The following is a 22,582-nucleotide window of genomic DNA, read 5'->3' as shown; positions in this document are numbered from 1 at the left end:
GGGAACATAACTGCTCAGCTCTAGGAACATCCCGGGGACAGAGTAAGAATTTGCCTCTAGAAATAGGCAATCTCCCTGTATACTCAGATGTTTTAGAAACCTAAAATTCAAGAGCCTGTCTTTCCCTGTATTAGGCAAGAGGTTTCCTTTTCTCAGCCTCTCCGGAACCTCTTCCTCAAATGCATTCATTTATGAGACTTGCGAGGTGATCTGCAATTGCTGCTGAATTGGGCTCCGTTTTTTTTTTTAATTTTTATTTATTTATGATAGTCACAGAGAGAGAGAGAGAGGCAGAGACACAAGCAGAGGGAGAAGCAGGCTCCATGCACCGGGAGCCCGATGTGGGATTCGATTCCGGGTCTCCAGGATCGCGCCCTGGGCCAAAGGCAGGCGCCAAACCGCTGCGCCACCCAGGGATCCCCTGGGCTCCGTTTTTGTATTCAGACAATTAGCTTTGTTGAGCGAGAATACAGTCACAGTCTTTCCCTTGTAAAGATCAACCCATATAATTTATTAACCCTATTGTTTTGCTGATTATTGCCCAGAAGTTGAATTTTCAAACAACAAGGTGAATCATTATGTACAAAGTAATAAATGACTTTGAGACTCTGTCTACATTTTAATGTATTTCTTTTGACACGTCTCTTAAGGCTTGATGTCTTTGGTGCACATTGCTGGGTCCGTGTCAGTGTTAATTAAATTGAGCTCTTTATGTTCCAGTTGCAGCACAGCTGCTTGTAGGTACACCTGAATGGAGGAAGGATGCTGAATGCACTAACCTTTAAATTCCTTTGCAGTAATTGTTTAACCATCACTTGTCTCCTCTGCTGTTTTATAAAAGGACAGAACAGCAAGTGTCTGCATTGCATCTGGGTTTCTCCCATTAGCAAGAAGCAAGACAAAAGGCAGAGGAGAAAGTTAGCCTAAGGGGAAAGAGGTAAAAAGCATTTCCCCTCATTCAAATGGGTCTGGCTATCAGATTTCTCCAGGAGAGGAGGGGGCAGGGTGGAGAATAGAAGGGAGCAGGGCTACGGCAAAGGGAAGGAGGGAGTGGAGGAGAGAAGCTGAGGATCCCTCAGATGATGGCGTCTGATCTCCTGCCCTAGTCCAAAACTGATGAGGCCAATCAAAGGGGAATCTGACTGAAAGTGTTCATTCGCCACATGGCAAATACCTGGAGGAACTGGAGAGGAGGTTTTTGTTTTGTTTTGTTTATTTCCTTCCATCATTTCCTCTTCTGGTAAATTAATACTTGCTTTGGATTTCACTCAAGGGTTCTTTTGGGTTCCAGGGGAGCTCCACATTTGAGCATTCTCATGCTCTCTCTCCCATAGGCTCAATTTTCCATGTCCTCCCCACCCTTTCGAAATAGACACTCACGATGAGAAATTCCACATCCAAAGTATAGAGACATTTTTGGGGGATGGAGGAATAGGAGGTTTGTATGTTTAATGTGAAAACTGTATGGCCCTTAGCTTGTTTTCACATGTAAACAGCGCAGGGAGAAATCCAATGATGTAATGCACCAGAATAAGAAAGAAGCTGGAGCAGAGGTGGGGTGCAACCCTCTAGGGTGCTTAAGATTTATTAATCAATGCATGGTTTGGGAGGGCCTTAGCAATACATGTTGCCTTTTTTGTCACATAGAATCGCTGAGTACTCCTATGGGCATCAAAAGAAATCAAGCAAGAAGAAAAAAATCAGTAAGAATGACATCCGTCTGGTACCCCGGGATGTGGAGGAGACAGACAAGATGAACGTTGTCAGTTGTTCCTCCCTGACCTCCTCCCTCAACTATTTTGACTACCACCAGCAGACACTGCCCCTGGGCTGCCGCCGCTCTGAGAGCACTTTCCTGAATGTGGAGAACCAGAATACCCGCAATACCAGCGCCAACCACATCTATCATCACTCTTTCAACAGCCAGGGCCCCCAGCAGCCAGACTTGATTATCAACGGTGTGCCTCTGCCTGAGGTGAGTGCCAGTGTGGGACTCTATGAGGTCCTCCCAGACCCCTTCTTCATGCTACTCCCTGGACCACTTTGGTCTCTTTGCTGGAGAATTCTCTGGCAGGGATAGGGAGAACTTCTCTGCCTAAGCCCATTTCTGTAGTCTGGGTTTGCTACTGGAGTCTCTTGGGGGCAGAGGGTAACCCAACATATTGGGCCTTTGCAGGAGTGGATGTTGGGAGTGGGAGCTCAAGGGGTCTGTGCCTTTGAAATCTCTGTAGTCTTCTGGCATAACGTGAATTTGCTCCACCTGTTGCAAATGTGGTGCGTTTGCCAGCCATTGGTACCTACACTCCAGTATAAGTGGCAGAGAGATCAACATGTAGTGTTAAAGATGGGTAAACCCTAGAATGCTCAGGGACCAGTTTCCCAGTGTGAGAGTGATTCCGCTCCAGGAAGCCCCTTTTTGCTTTTTTCTCTGGCCATGTATATGCTTTGCCAAGAATATGGATGGGTTGGTTAAAGGGAGGCAAATGAAAAAATTAAAAAGCCACTTGGCCATTTCTTGGTAGTTCTTATGGTGACATCTGACAAATGAGGAGGTGGAAACTGTCACTTATTAATGAACATTTCAGAAATTAACTATGATTTGAGTTAGCTTTGTTTCTCTTTAGCAGGTATGAATGTTTAACATGAAGCATTTTTTTTTAACATTGTGTGGTCCGATGTTTGCTGGCTCTTAAAATACTTCAGGGTAGTAGGGTGATAACACAAATGATGGTGGATGGGTGGGTGAGTGGAAGGCTATAAGTAACAGTTCTTAAGTTGATTTCCTTTTTCCACGAATTGCTTCAGCTCCTCTTTGGTTGGAAATTTGATGCACTAGAAGGCAGATGCCCTCTTCCAGGCCACTAATGAAAGGAATACTGTATATTTGAAAGGCACTTCCACATTTTTTGAAGCACCTGCACAACCCTTGTCTCTTTTGATATTTGCAATACTAATCTTGATAGATTGCCCTTCAGTAGATGATGAAACAGAGGTCCAGAAATGGTAAAGGAGTTGTTCAGACTCACAAATTAAGGCATAGAGAGACAGAGAGAGAGGAGGGGAGTAGGGAGGGAGAAGCAAAGGGAGAGGCAAAGAGAGAGAGATGACAGACAGACTAGATCTCAGGGCTCTGTAACTCTCTGGCAAGTGTTGCTTTGGTGACACCTTCCTGTCTCAGAAATAATTCAGCCTGACATACTTAGTATATGATGCATATAAAATGGTCTCATAGTATTTGTATCAATTTCACAGGGCAAAGGGTTTTAGGACTACCTGAACCAATCGCTTTTCTTAGTTTCCTGGAAAATAATTCTCATCAGAAGTAATTGGACCAAACGGCAGTGCTTTTAACGAGAAACTGATGATATTCTGCCAGCAACAAAAGCACCAATATTTTCAGTCTATAGCTCTATAAATAAGGATTTATTGAAAATCCAATATCATGCTACATAGACACAGTTATAATCATGGATATCAATATATACTACTAGGAACTAGATCATAGACTTTTTGGAGGACTACTTATGGACTACTAAGAGTTCTGCAATGGAGAGGAAGAGATAATGCTATGTAGTGGAATCAGGTAGACCATGATTTTGAATCTGGGAAAACCTTTTGGTATGGAATCCCTCCGAGTCTCTCTTTCCTTATCTACAAAGTTGGCACCCCTATTGTTGTGCAAGGTTGGTCCAAGGAATAATATGACTGTGTAATGTAAAAGGTATGACACGTATGTGTTCTCTGAATCATAGATCTCTTCACTAGACAATAATTGGAGAATCCTTTATAATGGCCTGCACATCAGAGTGTGTCCCTGTAGACACTGTAACTTAAGAGGATTTTAAGTTGGTTTTATATAGATAACACCTACGAAGTGGTGTGGTTGGTATATTCATTTTGGACATTAAACAATGGAGGTGAAAGATAGCAAGGTTATTGGTTCAGGTGCTGTCCTCTATTGCTTATGGAGATAGACCAGAATAATCATCTGAGTGCTTGGTGATTATTTATGTAATCAATTCAAGGCACTAGAGAAATGTGAACCCTGGTGCTTATGAGATATTTGGAGGAGACGGGAGACATATGACTGTCTGCATGGTTTACCTAAGATCTTGGTGTTCTTTTTGATTTTCCTATAGGCAGAATGAAATGAAATATTGCTTGAATCATTTAGAAAAGCCATTGAAAGTCTGAATTCTGATCCTATCCCCAACTTACAAAGCCACATGCTCTCCTTATGTAACAAGATCATGGAGATATAGTGTCTAGGACTAGTCAAAGGCCAAGGCAGTGTGTACTAGACATAGTGAGGTTAAGTGTGTATTTCCAGTGTGCAGTCCTGTAGAGTTCAATGGACAAACCCATTCAGAAAGAGGAGAGACCCTCTCACAACTGAGCACAAATCAGGCCATTTAACCTGAATCTGTCACAAAGTTATGCATGGGGAGAATGACACTTCTTTTCTTTCCATACCAGAAGCGCTTGAACGTGGACTAGATAGAATACTTAGGTATAGTGAAATCTACAGAAGAGCAAGAATGGTTGATTCATACATCTATACATTCAACATTTAAAATTTGTTAAAGGTCTACTTTTTTCTGCTCTAGGCTCTGGTGTTCTAGAAATGAAAAAGATGTTCTCTAGTCTCAAGGAATGCACGTTTTAACAGGGGAGACAAGCAAACAAGTGATTTTCAGTATGGAATGATTTATGCTACTTTGCGTTCAATAAGATGTTTTCCATTCATAGGATAGTGATATCCTGATATATTTTCTACCTTCTCTTTATATTTTCCTGTTAATTAATTAATCTATCCAAGAAACCGCCATTAATTAAGAAGTTATAACAGAGTGGTAAGAGCTATGATGTGGTAAATATGAGATTCTTTGGTCATTTCTGTATTCAATCTTATGCTGCTTACATGTTTCTTTATATCATTTCATTATACCATTCTTTTATTTGTTCATGAATTAAACCCAATAGCCTTTGTCGCACACTTAGAATGTACTAGACACTGTACTGCTTGCCCAGTATCCAAAAATAAAACACTTGATCCTTGACCCTAGGGAGTTTACAAGGAGACAGACAAGTAAACAGGTCAATTCAATTCAGGATAACATTTCTTTTCTGAACATATGTTACATTATTGCTCTCCAGATTGGGACCAAAGTACTTACACATTAGGCTTTTCTGCTGGGCTACCTTGTGACAAACCCACCCTTTTTGTTTGCTGCAGTCAGTTACAAGGCTTACAATGACATTGTAAAGGAGTCATATTTTCTTCCCTTGTAGCACTCCATCACACTTTGTCACCATGGCATTAGATATCAGTAAGCATTATTAGAGGATCCAGTGTGCTCAGCTGTGTGTCAGGTACCATGGGGATCCCAAATAAATATGAGATGCAGCATCTGCCCATGGAGAGTTCAGTCTGGTTGGGGAGCTAAGATCATCCAGTGATTTCCCTGCAAGCAATATAAGAAAGTCTCTAACTATATGTTACTTTGTAGACTTCTTAGTACTCCCCTTCTCTTTCTTCCTTGGCAACCCTGCTATCATTTATATGTAGACTTACCATTCAGGTTCAGTGCTGCCTTGTGGGTAACTTTTGCATCAGTGTGCAAACTTAGCCACATCTGAACATTGTTGGCTCTAGAAACCAGAGGAATGTAATGTTAAATGCAGTTAAGTGGATAAGGTAAAGGGAATGGAGCACTAGGCTAGGAACTCAGCCTTTTAGTATCACAGAGACTGTCTTGCCTTGAATAAAGTATCATTATTCACTGGTCTTCTGATGTTGGCCAGGAAATCAGCTATGTGGATTTTGTGGTTTTGTATACAGATTTGAAGTGGGAAAGTGGAGGATCTCTTTGCTGTTTACAGAAGAATTTTGTAGAATTAGTGATGTCAGGTATCCCTTAAATATTTTAAATCAAAGGGTGAGATTTGCGTTTCTTGGCATACTGGTATACTTTGTCCATGGATTTAGTATATGCATAAGTGAATGTATGTGTGGTGGGAGGAGAGTGAGAAGAGGGGAAAAGAGATTGAAAAAGAAAGAATGGATGAGAGGGAACAATAATAGGTTTGCCAGTTTGCTATGATTTTTCTGAAAATATTCCACCGTTTTTAGAGTCTCCTTATTATGGCAAATACTTTTCCTTCCAGTGTTATGAAATGGAGACATGCCTACTGGGCACCCCTGGTTGCTGGAAAGTGTTACTCCTTTGTTCATCAGCATCCCTACATTACCCTTTTTGTCACCCAAGCTGAGATCATAGCTGGAGGAAGAAAATGCAATTCATTTCTTCTACTGCTAATGGAGACTTGGGTGAAACCTCTTCCTGCCGTTAGGAGGGGTGAAATGGCCGAGACAGTCTCTTTGGTGAGGCATTTTAAAATTTTAGTTCTCTAATGTTGAATGCTTCTGAGCTGACACTCTGAGAGTGTCATAGTGGGTAGAACCATGCTGAATTCTAGCCATATGTGTATGGGGATTTATAAATTCATTTTTTTATTGTTGTTCAATTTGCCAACATATAGAATAACACCCAGTGCCCATCCCGTCAAGTGCCCACTTCAGTGCCCGTCACCCAGTCACCCCAACCCCCCGCTCACCTCCCCTTCCACCACCCCTAGTTCATCTCCCAGAGTTAGGAGTCTTTCATGTTCTGTGTCCCTTTCTGATATTTCCCACTCATTTTTTCTCCTTTCCCCTTTATTCCCTTTCACTATTTTTTATATTCCCCAAGTGAATGAGACCATATAATGTTTGTCCTCCGATTGACTTATTTCACTCAGCATAATACCCTCCAGTTCCATCCACGTCGAAGCAAATGATGGGTATTTGTCGTTTCTAATGGCTGAGTAATATTCCATTGTATACATAAACCACATCTTCTTTATCCATTCATCTTTCGATGGACACTGAGGCTCCTTCCACAGTTTGGCTATTGTGGACATTGCTGCTAGAAACATCAGGGTGCAGGTGTCCCAGGGTTTCATTGCATCTGTATCTTTGGGGTAAATCCCCAGCAGTGCAATTGCTGGGTCGTAGGGCAGATCTATTTTTAGCTCTTTGAGGAACCTCCACACAGTTTTCCAGAGTGGCTGCACCAGTTCACATTTGTATGGGGATTTAGATTTTGGTTTCAAACTCTATCTTGAGTTCTCTCTGTTGCTCTACCTTTTACTAACAAATGGTAGCATCTTCAACATGAGACATTCTGAGGGTGTATGTGTGTTCTGCTATTGACACTGAGCAATTTCATGAGTAGCCGTGGAAGAGTTTGTGGACTAAGGAGGTATGTGGCAGACCAAATTGAACACTTCAAATTATCTAATAGGAAGTCTCAATGTGTGTTATCTCAGTGTAGATAATGAAACTAAAACATCAGTTAGGCTTTGAAGAAAAATAAACAGAAAGAAATAGCTCAGCATACTTTGGTCCCTAAAACAGTTTTAAAGTTAGGGATATGCAAGGATTTGAGTGAAACTGGGTTAAGGAACTAGAAAAGCAGCCACAAACCTATTAGATGTCAGATTCAGAAATCACTGGGAAATTAATAGGTTTGATGAGGCTGGTTTAGATAGCGAGGAAATGACACTGCCTCCAATTAAACCAGCAAACAGTGAGGGTTTTTTTTTTTTTAATTTTACTTTTCTTGTTTCAACAGCATCTTGGAACCATCTAAGTCTTATCCCTAAGGGTCAAAATAACCCTCAGGCTGCAGAAGGAAGCAATGGAAAACAGTGCAGCCCACATCTTTTCAAGTGTAGTCACTCCAGTTTTCTTTAAAAATCAAAGGCTCCAAAAAAAAAAAAAAATCAAAGGCTCCACTACTAGGAGACATTCTAGGGCCACCCATTGCCTACATTGTATCTTATTGGGCCATTCACCTCTACCAGAGGCTGTGTTTCCCAGTGGTGATCTGCTTGCAAGATGTGTTCCAGAATAAACCATTGCATGTCGTCTCCATGCAACTGCCGCAGAACTGAGTTAGTTTACATTAGTATTTGCTAATTTATTATTATCATTCCTTATTGGCAATTAGCTGGTTACCTTAGAGATCACTTCTCTCCCCATACACCTTCACTAAAGTTGAGCTCAGACAGAGTGCTTGCTAATGATCCTGAGATTTCTCTCCTTGGGGGACAGGAGGCAGGACATTTTCCATAGAGGGCTCTGAGGCTTTGGAATTCCTCTTATCAGAGGACCCCTTGTTTTGGGTCCTGGTGGCCCTACCTGGTTGTCAATCAGACTTATAAGGTGGGAGTTGCTGCCTCTCCTTGCTTATTCTGGCCCCAGTCTTTGCTGTGGTTTTGGTATGCTGTGCCCAGAGGCTGAAGGTAGGGGCGTGGGGGATTGCTTGTTAGGAATTAGAGGGCTCCAAAAGGATGTAGTCACCTCCTGACAAAGCTGGAGTCTTTGAATTGTGGCGCTGCAGTGGATCTGAGGCGGCTGCTTGGAGTTTGAGATATTAATCCCTCTGCTTGTGTATCTCAGTTTTCAGGGCTTTGGGAAGACCAAGCTTGGCTGGATCGAGTGTCTCAGATGTGGGTAAATGAAGCCATTTGTACAAGAGGCTGCGTGTGAGAGGCAGGAGGCTGGCTCTGGAGCGGCCATTTTCTCCTACTGAGAGGAGGCTTAATTTCTTGATATGTGACTGGCTGGCCTTTAATGTGAGCCTCATTTACTTCGAACAATTGAGATGCTTGAAGTGAAAGTCCCAGAGGATCAGTTGTTTGTAGAGGGAAATGTTCTTCAAGTTACATTTCCTTTTTGGCTGTTGTGGAATGACTAGTGGTTTTTGTGTGGGCTGTATGGTGAGGGTCGCTCTGCTTCCAGTTGGTGTGCCCATGCTGTGAGCGCCTCCCTGTGTCACCCCAGGGAATGGTGTGGAAAGGACCACAGCTGCCTGGAGAACTGCTCTCTCTGCCAGCTTGAGGAACTTGGGCTCCCATGCCTGAAATCTCATTTGCTATATCATTCAGCATTTTGCTTAGAAATATTGGCTAGGACCACATGGCTCCACAGCATCCCTGGAAGAGATGTGAGAAGGATCCAGGGTTTCTACTCTATAATCATGAAAATGGATTTGCAGAGAGGACACATGGCTCAATCCCGTACACAGCATTTGGGGCCAAACTGGACTCCATTCTGCTTGACTGTTGTTCCTCTGGTACAACTTCGAAGTGCCGTCTGTCACAGAATAGAAAACCTGACTGGGTGTCACAAGAGAGCCTGTGGATGTACCTTTGAAGGGTAGTTGTGTTCCTGAAAAGCTGTACAGCAGGTAAGCATTTTGTAAATTAGACCCTGTGTTAATCACAGTGATTGCATTCCATATTAATAAAACCCGGTGGTGGATTCTTTCATAAAAGAAAGAGCCCCATGTAATGTGAATAAACAACTCCTGCCTGGTTTCCTTTGTCAAGTCTGGATTTTTTGCATATCTTGTTTGCTGAAAGTGAGATTCCTCACATTGGCAAGATTTACAAAACCTTTGAAAGATAGGCCAATTCCTTCATCTCTTAAATTCTCACGGTTTGGCTTTCCTGGTTGAATTTCAACTTAATTAAAATATGTAAGTACATGATATTTAAAATACATAGAGTCCAGAGAAGACAGGTATATATCACCTAGATTTACCAAATATTATGTTTCATATTTGTTCCAGATTTTATTTTTTTAAAGATTTTATTTATTTATTCATGAGAGGGATCCCTGGGTGGCGCAGCGGTTTGGCGCCTGCCTTTGGCCCAGGGCGCGATCCTGGAGACCCAGGATCGAATCCCACATCAGGCTCCCGGTGCATGGAGCCTGCTTCTCCTATGCCTATGTCTCTGCGCCTCTCTCTCTCTCTCTCTGTGCCTATCATAAATAAAAAAAAAAATTAAAAAAAAACATTCTTTATTTATTCATGAGAGACATACAGAGAGAGAGGCAGAGACACAGGCAGAGAGAGAAGTAGGCTCCATGCAGGAAGCCAGATGTGAGACTCAATCCCGGGACTCTGGGATCACACCCTGAGCTGAAGGCAGACGCTCAACCGCTGAGCCACCCAGGCATCCCTTGTTTCAGATTTTAAAAAAATTAAAGGTCACAGCTACCCCCTTCCTGTTCTATTCTTCTCCCTCCATTCTTTGTAAGTCTGTGGCTGGAAGAACATCCCCTCAGGAATGTTCTCCGTGCTTCTTGTTTTAGCCTCCTGAGCTCACTCCTGAAAGATATGACTCTCACTTTGTTGCTCCAGGTTCTGAAAGCTCTCCCAAGTCAATAAGTGTTTCTCGGGTTGAGTAGACCCTGGGAATTACTTTGGAAAATGAAAAGGCTCTCTTATAGTGCCTTTAAATTTCAGCTTTTGGGGAAGTAATATTCTACTTTTCGGAAAGAAAAAAAAATGAGAGAGTTAGATTGACAGGTGTTAGGGTTAGCTATCTTGAGTTTCGTGTAGACCATTTGTGATTGAAGCAGGCAAGAAGCTTGATGTGAAGTCTTCATTCTCCTTGAGCTCAGTGTTCATGGATTAGCACCAGGACTTCTTCATGTCAGATGCTTAAGCACTGCCTTGATGTGCATAGTCTTTGGATGCTCCATTAAATCTCTGAGTGCCAGGGTGGCCAGTTTTCAGCTTCTCCCACTGGGCCCCATCTGGCTGCTGTTCTGTGGCAAGCTGCTCTGTTCTGTGCCCTCACTGCTACCAGCTCTGGCCTTGGTGGTCTCTGCTTTCTGGATTATTTTTGTTTCTAAATCTGATTTCCAGAGCATGAAGGGCACCTTTTCTCAGATCGTGTAGTTTAGTCTTCTCAACAAAATGAATTCTCTGTGTAAACTGGTGGGAAGATAAATTCAATCCAAAGACCAGACTCTCCTTTTAGGGGAGTGTGTGTGAGTGTGTGTGCATGTGCCTCTGTGTGTGTGTGTGTGTGTGTGTGTGTGTGAGAGAGAGAGAGAGAGAGAGAGAGAGAGAGAGAGAGAGAGAGAATGATCTACTCTTACCCACTTATTCTGCCTCTGTGGTGATTGAGCCTTTATGGGCTGGGCTGGCCTGATTATATACATGTCTATGAGTTTAGGCCCTCAGAGTCCCCCTCCCCGCCCTATGACAGTCTGCTGATTGTCCTCCTGAGGAAAAGCTCAGTAGCTCAGTAACAGCAGGGTGTTTTTCCCCCACATGTGAAGGCAGGGCACCCCAATTTGATATAGCCCAGGAATAGATCTCCTGGGAACTATTTTTAATTGAGAGATCTACTTAGGGAGCAGCCAAATAATCATTGCTGTGTGTACAATCCAGCTTAGGAAAGCTTCATAGGGAATTTCAACTCCGTGGAAATTATTTTCTAAGGCTCTGTTTCTCTTTTTGTGCCTTTTGGACATAATGCCATTTCAAACCCTCCTCTAACCTTTTCATTCACTTGGCTTGAGGAAACCTTATTTGGGCTGCCTATGTGTACAGGTACTTAGCCATAAAACCATACCTTTTCTTCTTTTAAAGATTTTATTTATTTATTTATTTATTTATTTATTTATTTATTTATTTATAGATTTTATTTATTTATTCACTAGAGACACAGAGAGAGGCAGAGACATAGGCAGAGGGAGAAGCAGGCTCCCCTCAGGGAACCTGATGTGGACTCGATCCCGGGACCCTGGGATCACGACCTGAGCCAAAGGCAGACACTCAACCACTGAGCCACCCAGGTGCCCCAGCCACATCTTTTCTAAGCAAAATGTATGAGCAGGGATCAGTCTGCATTCAGAAGGATTGGCTTGACCTTTGAACAATTTTTTTTACAACTAAAGATATCTGTAATCTAGCATACATATTTGAAACTTGACATGTTTGAGGCATGCAGGACTTTGAAAATATAGGTCTGAGCAGAGACATCTGGCTATAGGTAATGGTGAATGGCTTGCTGGAAGACTGATTTCCTCCTCTGTGCTGCCAGGTGCAGAGGCCCATGGTAAGGACACAGGTACACTGCATTCAGAAGACTGGCATTGACTATGATCTTGCCATATTGGTCATTTCTTTAACTGGTGCATTTCCATTTTCTCAAGTATAGACTCTTGAGCAGTGGAGCATGCTAATGATAACGTTTGTTCCTAAGAGCATAGGGGAAAGAATATATGGCATTAGCATTAAATAATGGCTTTTTCATGGGACTTTGTTTGATTTTTTAAATTATAAGACAATTTGTGATAGCTATGGCTCTTTAGAAACACATCTCATTATGCTGAGTGAAGTAAGTCAATCGGAGAAGGACAAACAGTGTATGTTCTCATTCATTTGGGGAATATGAATAATAGTGAAAGGGAATATAAGAGAAGGGAGAAGAAATGTGTGGGAAATATCAGAAAGGGTGACAGAACATAAAGACTCCTAACTCTGGGAAATGAACTAGGGGTGGTGGAAGGGGAGGAGGGCGGGGGGTGGGGGTGAATGGGTGACGGGCACTGAGGGGGACACTTGACGGGATGAGCACTGGGTGTTATTCTGTATGTTGGTAAATTAAACACCAATAAAAATTAATTTATTAAAAAAAAGAAACATCTCAACTGCTGCATAAGAAACACCAATTTTTTATGTGGCCTGTGAGCTTGCTAATGGGATGTATATCCTTACACCTCTAGGTCATTCTTTTAATTTTGCCTCTACTGGGTAATTTTTTAGAGGTGGAAAAAGGCATATGCCTTGTTGCAGTAAGAAATAGAATAAGAAAATGTTTGAAATGTAAAGAAAGTGAAACTGTCTTTACACAAACTATACTTTGTAGAGTGACCTGATAGAGCAAAACTTTATAAAACTAGTAAGCCATAATACCACGGCACTGGACACTGTTGGAATGGCCTCAGGGGACTCAGTCTTTGCCCATCTGATCACCTGGTATCCTCAAGAAGAGATCATGGAAGGTAGAAAAAACTCAGCAACCGCAAAGGTTTGTGGCTATTCACGGTGCGATATTTGGAGGTATGAGCATCAAAGAATGTGTGACATTTGCATTACCTTGCTCTCCTCACTCTCTGAGCCTAGCATACTCCATCAGGACAGTTCTCTCTAATGTGTGAGTCACCCCAAGTCACTGTATTCCCAAAGATAACAATCTGTAACTGTAATTCTGGGATAGATGAGGAGGTCACTAGCAAAACCAATGAAACCGAGTTAAAAATCTGTAAAAGAAGAGCTTTAGTTCATGGAAATCCATTATTACTAAAGAAACCACTCCAAGACACGGAGAATTCTGAAAAATCTGGATAGATGCCAAACTGCATCAATCCTGGAACAATTATGTGAGGAGATTCGATCAGGATATCTCCAAATTCTTTTGCAGCTCTGACTGTAATTCCATGAATTTTATAGCATTGGTTTGAAGGGCTTCATATAGCTGACTGCATTAAGATTTGAGTCCATGTGATTACAACAGCTGCTCTGTAGGTGATATTGAGGGTAAAGGACCTAGCTATGACAGGTGACACAATAGGTATAAGCCTTTAGCTTTTAAATGAGGGCAGCATATTCTGTGTCTAATGTGGGTTGTGTGTCAGATAAGTAGCTTCTCCATTCAAATAGGTTTTCCTGTCCAATGTAAGTTCTGGCATAAAGGTAGCAGTGAGCATACTAACCTTGCTTCAATTGGTCTGTACTTGTTCTAGGGATGTGTAGCAGAGACACTCCTCTTGCCTGGTAATAAGAACACAAATTCACTTAAATATAAATTATGTTGATTATCATGCTACCTAAACTTTCACAGATCTGGAATCACCAAGATCTCCTTTTTAAGATAGGTATTCTTGAGAACTATTTTTTATATCATGATAAATTATCTAACCTTTCATACGGTGGAAGGCCAACATTATGGAAATAAGCAGCTTTTTATTCCATTCTGAGGTCAGTCTAACCAAATTATGCAACTTCTAATGCAATTGCTTGAAGCTTCCACTTTGAAAGTTTTCTCATTTTAATAACTCATGAGAGATAAACGTTTTAGCTACTATTCATGCTTAACAATATTTTTCACTGATTATCATTCTCTTTGTGACATTTGTTGGCATGAGGGGCAGTTAGTTCACTGTGGCTTTGCTCATTTTGTTGTTTGTTATAGATAATCAGCAAAGAGCCAAAATTCAGTAAAACATGTAGTTTTGTTGTTATTTTTAATTTCAGGCCATAGGAGGCTCACTGAGCCCTACAGAATCAATATATATGGAGCACTTAGGGGTTTTGCTTGAGAGCCAAAAATGAGGTAGATTTTCTTTTAGAGTAGATTTGATTCTAGGATTATTAAGCCATTAAACTCACTGCATGTTGGAGACTGGTGTTCCAGAATTTGGGCCACTGTCTGTAACAAAGCAATCTATTTCTTGCAAAGAGTGAACTACTATTTCAGGGGAAGGGAAGGTCAGTTGGGGAGCCCTTGGGAAGCTCTCTTTTACTTTTAAGCCCCCTAAAGAATATTTTTCAGGGGCTCCTTGAAGGCAGGGCCAATCCTAATATTCCGTTTGTATGGTGTTAGGTGTTATTAAGTTTTGTTACTTAAGAGTTTCTACAGTGGTTGTTATGCCCTGATCTTATTCTAGGTGAATCCTGCCCCTCCGTGATGATTTGCCTCCAGACTTTAGTGAATGGACTTTCTGTTCAAAAAAAATATTTTGGCTTGAAAACATTCACTCATTCGACCATCTACCAAATATTTGTAGATCATCCTTTACTGACCAGCTCTGTACTCAGCTCTGAGGGTTAGAGAAAGTATAAGGTACCTACCCTCATAGTTTATGTATTACTGAGGAGACAAGAGGAGAGGTTAAATACATTAAAAAAAAACAATGGGGAAAGTAAGGATGATTTACTAAATGGTGCTATGTGATTATATTATTGGAAAAAATGTTTTTATTCCCTACTATATAACAAAATAAACTCTACATAGATTAAAGAGTTAAAATTTTAAGATGAAAATGCAAATAATTAAAATCAATTGAAAAGGACTTCAGAGGATAAAAGCAATGGAAATGAACACAAAGAAATAGACCAGCAGCTCTATTAAAATTTCGAAAGGTCTATATGTCTAAAAGATAATAAGCTAAATTAAAAATAAACTATAAGCTGGGGAAATGTTTTAAATTTGTATAGCAAAGAATCTGTATTTATTAATTCTATAAACATTTATATAGTGCTTACTATATGCTAGTCAGTATTCCCGGTGCTGGAGATATAAGGGTGAACAAAACAAAGTTCCTGTCTTCAATGAGTTTATAATTTTATGCATACAAACAATAAACAGATAAATATATAATATGTTAGGTGATGATATGGAGAAAAATAAGGAAAGGTAAAGGTAACTTGTTCTGTAAGGAATGAGGGTTCTCTAGAAAGATCAGGGAAGACATACATCTTGGATAAGGAGACATTTAAGCAATGCCTTTATATATAAAGAGCTCTTTCAAATCAATAAATAAGACAAATACCACCATATAAAACTTATGCAAAAGGCATAAATAGATATTCATAAAGAGGCTGTACAAATGGCCAGTAGATACAAAAATATTTCAAGCTTAATAACTTAATAATAGCAATGGAATGCCATCATTAACTTTTAACTACAAACACTATACGTACTTATGAAAAAGTCTAACAAATATAGGAGCATATAAAATAGGAGCTAGTCTCCACAGCTCTTTCCTTATTCATCCATTACCTCAGGGGAACCACAGATAACAATTTGATGTGCGAGGTGTCTTATTTTTACTTATAGAATTAGGAAAAATTAAAAAAATTATATTCAGCATTGGCAAGGGTATGGTTATCATATACTGCTACATGGAAAATAGTTGATAGAATTTAAATTGATATAATCTTTCCTGGGGGCAATTTATCAATACACATTGAAAGCCCTAAAATATCTAGCTTCTTCTTCTGGAAGTTACCATAAGGAAATGATTTTAAATTTGCCTAGAAATTCATGTTAAGGGCTGTTAAATTTTTTACAATTTATAGAACTAAAATATTGAAAATATTCTCAATATCATCAGTATATGAATGAGTATATATTATGATATGTACATTGCTAGAGTACTGTGAAGATATTAAAGTAATATTTTGAGGAATATTTAATGATGCAAGAAAACACTCTGTGTTACGTACATTAATTGAAAAAAATAAAAAAATGAAACAACATGTATAGATTGATTCTAATTTTTTAAAAATATATATGCATAGAAAAAAATACTGGAAGGAAAATTAGCAAAGCATTAATAGTTACCACAAGTTTCAGGAAATCAGGCAATTTTTACTTTTGAAATATACTTTTCTAATTTCCCAAATTTTCTATATTGAACATGCATTATTTTTGAGATCAGAAAAGCAATTACTGGGCACCTGAGTGGCTCACTGTTGAGCATCTGCCTTTGGCCCAGGGCATGATCCTGGAGTCCCGGGATGGAGTCCTGGGATCGAGTCCTGCATTGAGTCCCCCATCGGGCTCCCACCAGGGAGCCTGCTTCTCCCTCTGCCTTTATTTCTCGGTGTCTCTCATGAATAAATAAATAAAATCTTAAAAAAAAAGAAAAGCAATTACTTAAAAGAGGTAACTACTATACAGTAAATATTAAGGACCAAAGAGGTGGCATAAAATTATAAATTATTCTGAGGCAGGAGATATCATGTATGTGTTTATTTTCCTTTTCAATGGAGGTCTCTGTCAGATATAGTTTCACATTTAAAAATAGCCCTTTTCTTTACAATTTACCTTTTAAATATGAGAAATAAAATTATGAAAAATAGTTTTTCCTTCTTCACTTTTCTTGCCCATATGTACACTCTTGTAAAAGTAGATATATCTCATCAGTGTTAGACATCTGGTTCACAAATTTTAGTTTTAGAATGAGAGATTTTAAAATAGTAACAATTAACTGTACAGACTTTTAATACTATGAAAATGAAATAAGCTTTGATCTAAGGGTCACTTTTGGCAAAATATAATTATCAGTGTCCTTTTCAGGACCAAATAACCAGTTTGAGGGAGGACCTTTTAAATATTCTTCAGTATTTGATTTCATATTTGGGCTTCTCGAATCTGAGGCATACAATAGTCTCCAAGAATTTGGAACAAAGGAAAGAGAGAGTTAATGAGTTGATTGTTACTGAGATGCTCAAAATTTCAAATCAAGCCTTGGCGAAATGCACAATTTTTTCCAATAAAATGAAATGAATTCAGTCTTTCTTTCTTTCTTTCTTTCTTTCTTTCTTTCTTCTTTCTTTGTTTGTTCCTTTTTTTTTGCTTTTTAATATTTTATTGAAGTCAACCCTTTTAAGAAAGGTACATTTATTTGTTTGAGCCCCCATTTAGTAGCTTAACTTTGTACAGCATAAATAAAAAACCCCAGCATCCTTTGGAACACCTCTTTAATTGATGGCTGTATAAACTTCTCATATAGTAAATATTGCACTTAAATACAAAATTGTTTATTCAGTGGCCCTGTGTAGATACCAGAACTATTTAGATATTGCAAAGAAGATATGTATTAAAAAACAAACAGATGCTTCACCCCCACTCCATAGCTAATCGAAGAGAATGTCATCTGTACAATGTCATCTTGATTGTAGAAGTGTTTGTCTGCTATAGGAAAACATCTGTGGCCTAATTCTGTAGTTCATCCCTTGGATAAATAAATGGAGATCATGGCCTTTGGTTGGATTGTATTTCTTATATGTGTAATCATTTAACTAAATGAGTTTCAGTTCAAAGGATATGTTTTTCTTTTCTTTTTTTTTTTTAAAGAAAGGTTTTTTTTTAATTTTTTTTATTTATTTATGATAGTCACACAGAGAGAGGCAGAGACACAGGCAGAGGGAGAAGCAGGCTCCATGCACCGGGAGCCCGATGTGGGATTCGATCCCGGGTCTCCAGGATCGCGCCCTGGGCCAAAGGCAGGCGCCAAACCGCTGCGCCACCCAGGGATCCCAAAGGATATGTTTTTCATGTTATAATGTGGAGTATTTGATAAAAATAAATATCTGCTGCTTTTGTGTGTGGGAGCACAAGAAGAAGGGGCTCACAATTAAGGGAAATTAAGGAAAACACCACTACCTTCTTCCCAAATTCTCTATTTTCTATCTTAGTTCTTTATTGTAAAATTCCTCATTTAAAGATATACTGAAAATGCTTACAACCTGGTTATGAAGCAACTTAAGATTCACATTGTTCCTTTGTATGTAGCTTAAAGAGGGCATTGTTTGGAATAGAAAAAGAATTTTCAGGAAAATAAAATATTTAATTGATTTTAAGCCAGAATTTGAAAGAAGTTAGTGTGACAAAGCAGAGTGTTTGGGCTGAAGAAAATAAATTGTAATGCTATGCAAATTCGTATCACCACTTAAATGAGGATAAAACTGCAGAAGGTGATAAGAAGATTAAAAACAAGGAATTTTGTTTATTGAATTCTGATCCTATTGGCAGTTGACAGTCAAGGCTCCGAGGAAGGCCCTACTAAACACATCGTGTTGTGTAGGATGTATGCAAAGGTCTGATTATGAACTTGTTTATGGGCCCTGAATCGGCCTAAAGACCTTGGTGTTCTCCCTACCTCCACTTTCCATGACTGCTGTTGCTTAGGATCCAAGAACAGAATTGATGTTGTGGCTGAGATGTTCTTGTTTACTAGTGCTATCATGAGGGAGACTGAGCCACCTAGGGAGATACAGGTACCCAAAAGCCCCTTGCAACAAGTGATGATCATCTTTGAAGACATGTCTGTAAATGTCCTGATTGTTTGAATGCAGTATACTATTGACTTTTACTTTAGAATTATTAAGAAACCTGTTGCTCTATGGAGGAAAAGTAGGCTGGGTTTATTATCTTTTATTATTGTTTTCATTGGTTACTTATTATAAAAATCAGTTTGTTTCCACTGTGAAAAAATGGAAAAAGGCAGAAATATTTCAAGAAGTTGGAAAGTCATCCATGATTCTCCCACTCAAGGACAACCATCATTAACTTTTTTTATGTGCCTGACACAACAAAAATGCCAATAAAAGTTATTGAATTAATGAAAAAGCATTCATATTTTTGCTGTTTTAAGGATCACTTTATTTGGGATAATTGTTTCTTTTCCCATCTTTATTTTGCATCATAAGAGTTTTTTTTTTTGTATCATTAGAAAATCTCCCTAAGCCATCTGTTTTTTGGTGATTGAATTGTATTCTGTTCTATGGATAAAATTTATTTTACTCAATATCTAATGTTCACCTTTTAAGTTCTTTAAATTTTGTCGTATTATAATATCCTGTGATATCCTTATACATAAATCTCATTGTGATCTCTGATTGTTACGTTAGAAAAAATTCTCTAGAAGTTTAATTGTTTTATCTGAAGGTTTACATGTTTTAAGACGTCTGATATATATTTTCCTTAAAAAAGTACCAATGTGCAGTTCTACCAACAGTGTATAACAGCCCATTTCACTGTATTCACAAAGCATTATTATAATTTTAAGTATAGTCTGGTGAAGCCATAGGGAAACGAGCAGTCTCATATATTGTTTGTGGGTATATAAATTGGTACCGGCCCCATGGAGGGAAATTGAATAATGTCCTTCAAAACTGTGGATGCATATGCGATTTGACACAGCAATTCCATTTTTAGGGTATTCATCCTATAGATATGTTTGACCATGTACAGAATGATGTAAATACAAGGTTATCCACTGATGTATTATCTGATATGACAAAAGTGAAAACAATGTGTATGTCATTTTTAAAAATGAATATAATATTTAAAAAATGAATGTTTCATATCTTAATATGGAATAATCTCTAAATATATTGGTAACTAAACAAGGAGAAGATTCAGAAAAATATGTAGGCATAGTATCATTCAGATGAAAAAGGGGAGAAGAGAGAATACATATTTTATTGGTTTATATATTGCATGAAATTGTATGAAAGAATAAACAAAATAATTGGAATGTATACCTGTTGGGAAAGTGGCCAATGAGAGGATAGGGAACAAGAGTGGGAGGGAGAATTATTAGTTCCATAGATGAAAATGGGTTATCTAACTTTAGTTTAAACCTGTTTTGAAAAAAAATCTCCTTTTGTTGAAAAGAATTTTTTCAGTGTGTTGTATGACTTTTAATTCAGTTTATGCTTATTTTTTACAGAGTGTTGTGGAAGGAATCATTATATACAAAAATTTAAAAATTATTTATATGTATATATACATATTTATGTATTTCACATTTTTCCAGTATCCTTATGAATCTTTTTTAGGGTTGTAAAAATATCTTTATTATTCAAAGTACTGAAAAAAATTGCTTTTGTGAGTTTAATACTTTATAATCCATGAATGCTTTCTCCCTATGAATTTTTTATTATGTTTTTAATTCCTTAAGAATTTATTTTGACATATTATTAGAAGTGACAATGTAAAAAATATTTTTCTAGATGGTTAGTTGGCTGATTTAGTATCATTTATTCTTTATTTCTCTTCTTTCCTCACTGCTTTCTAGTGCCTTTTTTAAAAGATCTTTATTTATTTAGAGAGACAGCACATGCATGTGCACATGAGTTGGGGGAGGGGCATAGAGAGACACCATGCTGAGCCTGGAGCCTGACCTGGGCCAAAATGAAGAGTCAGTTGCTCAAACAACTGAGCCACCCAGGTGCTCCCTCCTTTTTTTAAAGTAGGCTCCGTGCCCAGCGTGGAGCCCAATGTGGGGCTTGAACTCATGGCCCTGAGGATCAAGACCTTGAGCTGAGCTCAAGAGTCAGATGCTTAACTGACCGAGCCACCCAGGCACCCTTCTGGTGCTTCTTAAAAACATCATACATGTCTCCTAACTCTGGGAAACGAACTAGGGGTGGTGGAAAGGGAGGAGGGCGGGGGGTGGGGGTGAATGGGTGACGGGCACTGAGGGGGACACTTGACGGGATGAGTACTGGGTGTTATTCTGTATGTTGGTAAATTGAACACCAATAAAAATTAATTTATTAAAAAATCATACATGAAGTTTTTATATACACTAGGATATACTCTTTCCCAAGCTATTCTTTTTAATTTTCATTTTTTATTTAAATTCAATTTAGTTAACATCATTAATTTCAGATGTAGAGTTCAGTGATTCATCAGTTGCATATAACATGACATTTCAAATAGCAGAATACCTTCTAGCTCCCACCCACATCATTGCAAATGGCAAGATTTCATTCTTTTTCATGACCAAACTATTTTTTCCCACTGATCTGTTTGTCTACTTCTGTACCAATACCACACTGATTTAATCATTACTGGTTTATAATAGATTTTAATAGATGGTAGGGTTAGTTTCTCTTTATCCTTTGTCTTTTCACAAAAAGTTTTTCTGTATTCTTTTAGATAAGCTTTGGGATCATGTTAAGGTTTAAAAATGTTGGGATTTATTTTTTTATTTTTTAAAAGTAGGCTCCACACCCAGCATGGAGCCTAATGCAGAGCTTAAACTCACGACTCTGAGATCAAGACCTGAGCTGAGATCAACAGTCAAATGCTACCCAAGCACCCCCCATCCCCGAAATGTTGGGATTTTAACTGGAAATCTGCCAAACCGATAAAAAAATTTAGGAAGGATTAACATGTATATAATATTTCGCCTTTTTATCTAGGAATGTGGCATCTTTCCATTTTAGTCACTTTCATTCTAATGTCATTAGTAAATTCATATAGTTCTCCTTACATTTTTTGTTAACCTTATTCCCAGCTATTTCATAGTTTTGCTATTATTTTATTTATTTTTATTTTTTTCATTGAAGTTTGATTTGCCAACATATAGTATAACACCCAGTGCTCATTCCATCAAGTGCCCTCCTCAGTGCCCATCACCCGGTTACCCCAACTCCCTCCCACCTCCCCTTCCTTTGTTCATTTCCCAGAGTTAGGAGTCTCTCATGGTTTGTCTCCTTCTCTAATTTTTCCCACTCAGTTCCCCTCCTTTCCCTTATAATCCTTTTCACTATTTCTTATATTCCCCATATGAGTGAAACCATATGATGATTGTCCTTCTCTGATTGACTTACTTCACTTAGCATAATGCCCTCCAGTTCCGTCTATGTTGAAGCAAATAGTGGTTATTCATCTCTTCTGATGGCTAATATTTCATTGTATATATAGGCCACATCTTCTTTGTCCATTCATCTGTTGAAGGACATTGTGGCCCCTTCCACAGTTTGGTTGTTGTGGACATTGCTGCTATGAACATTCGGGTACAGGTGTCCCAGTGTTTCACTGCATCTGTATCTTTGGGGTAAATACCCATTAGTGCAGTTGCTGGGTCATAGTTCTATTTTTAACTTTTTGAGGAACCTCCACACAGTTTTCCAGAGTGGCTGTGCCAGTTTGCATTTCCACCAACAGAGCAAGGGGGTTCCCCCTTCTCCACATCCTCTCCGGCATTTGTTGTTTCCTGTCTTTTTTTTTTGTTTGTTTCCTGTCTTGTTAATTTTCACCATTCTCACTGGTGTGAGGTGGTATCTCATTGTGGTTTTGATTTGTATTTCCCTGATGGCAAGTGATGCGGAGCATTTTCTCATGTGCTTGTTGGCCATGTGTA

General features: G+C 39.0%; 1 protein-coding gene across 2 annotated transcripts in view; it reads left to right on the top strand.

Annotated features, from left to right (window-relative positions):
- PCDH19 (protocadherin 19) overlaps positions 1 to 22,582 on the top strand; it is a 129,688-nt gene that overhangs the window by 5,379 nt on the left and 101,727 nt on the right. For both annotated transcript variants that reach the window (XM_055338880.1, XM_055338879.1), the window contains exon 2: positions 1,648 to 1,975. In XM_055338880.1, coding sequence (XP_055194855.1) covers positions 1,648 to 1,975 — 328 coding nt within the window. The remainder of the gene's footprint in view (positions 1 to 1,647; positions 1,976 to 22,582) is intronic.

This window comes from Nyctereutes procyonoides, unplaced genomic scaffold, assembly GCF_905146905.1.
Source record: "Nyctereutes procyonoides isolate TBG_1078 unplaced genomic scaffold, NYPRO_anot_genome, whole genome shotgun sequence".
NCBI lineage: Eukaryota > Metazoa > Chordata > Mammalia > Carnivora > Canidae > Nyctereutes > Nyctereutes procyonoides.
Note: the sequence above shows the minus strand (reverse complement) of the source record. Positions and strands in the feature narration are given on the sequence as shown.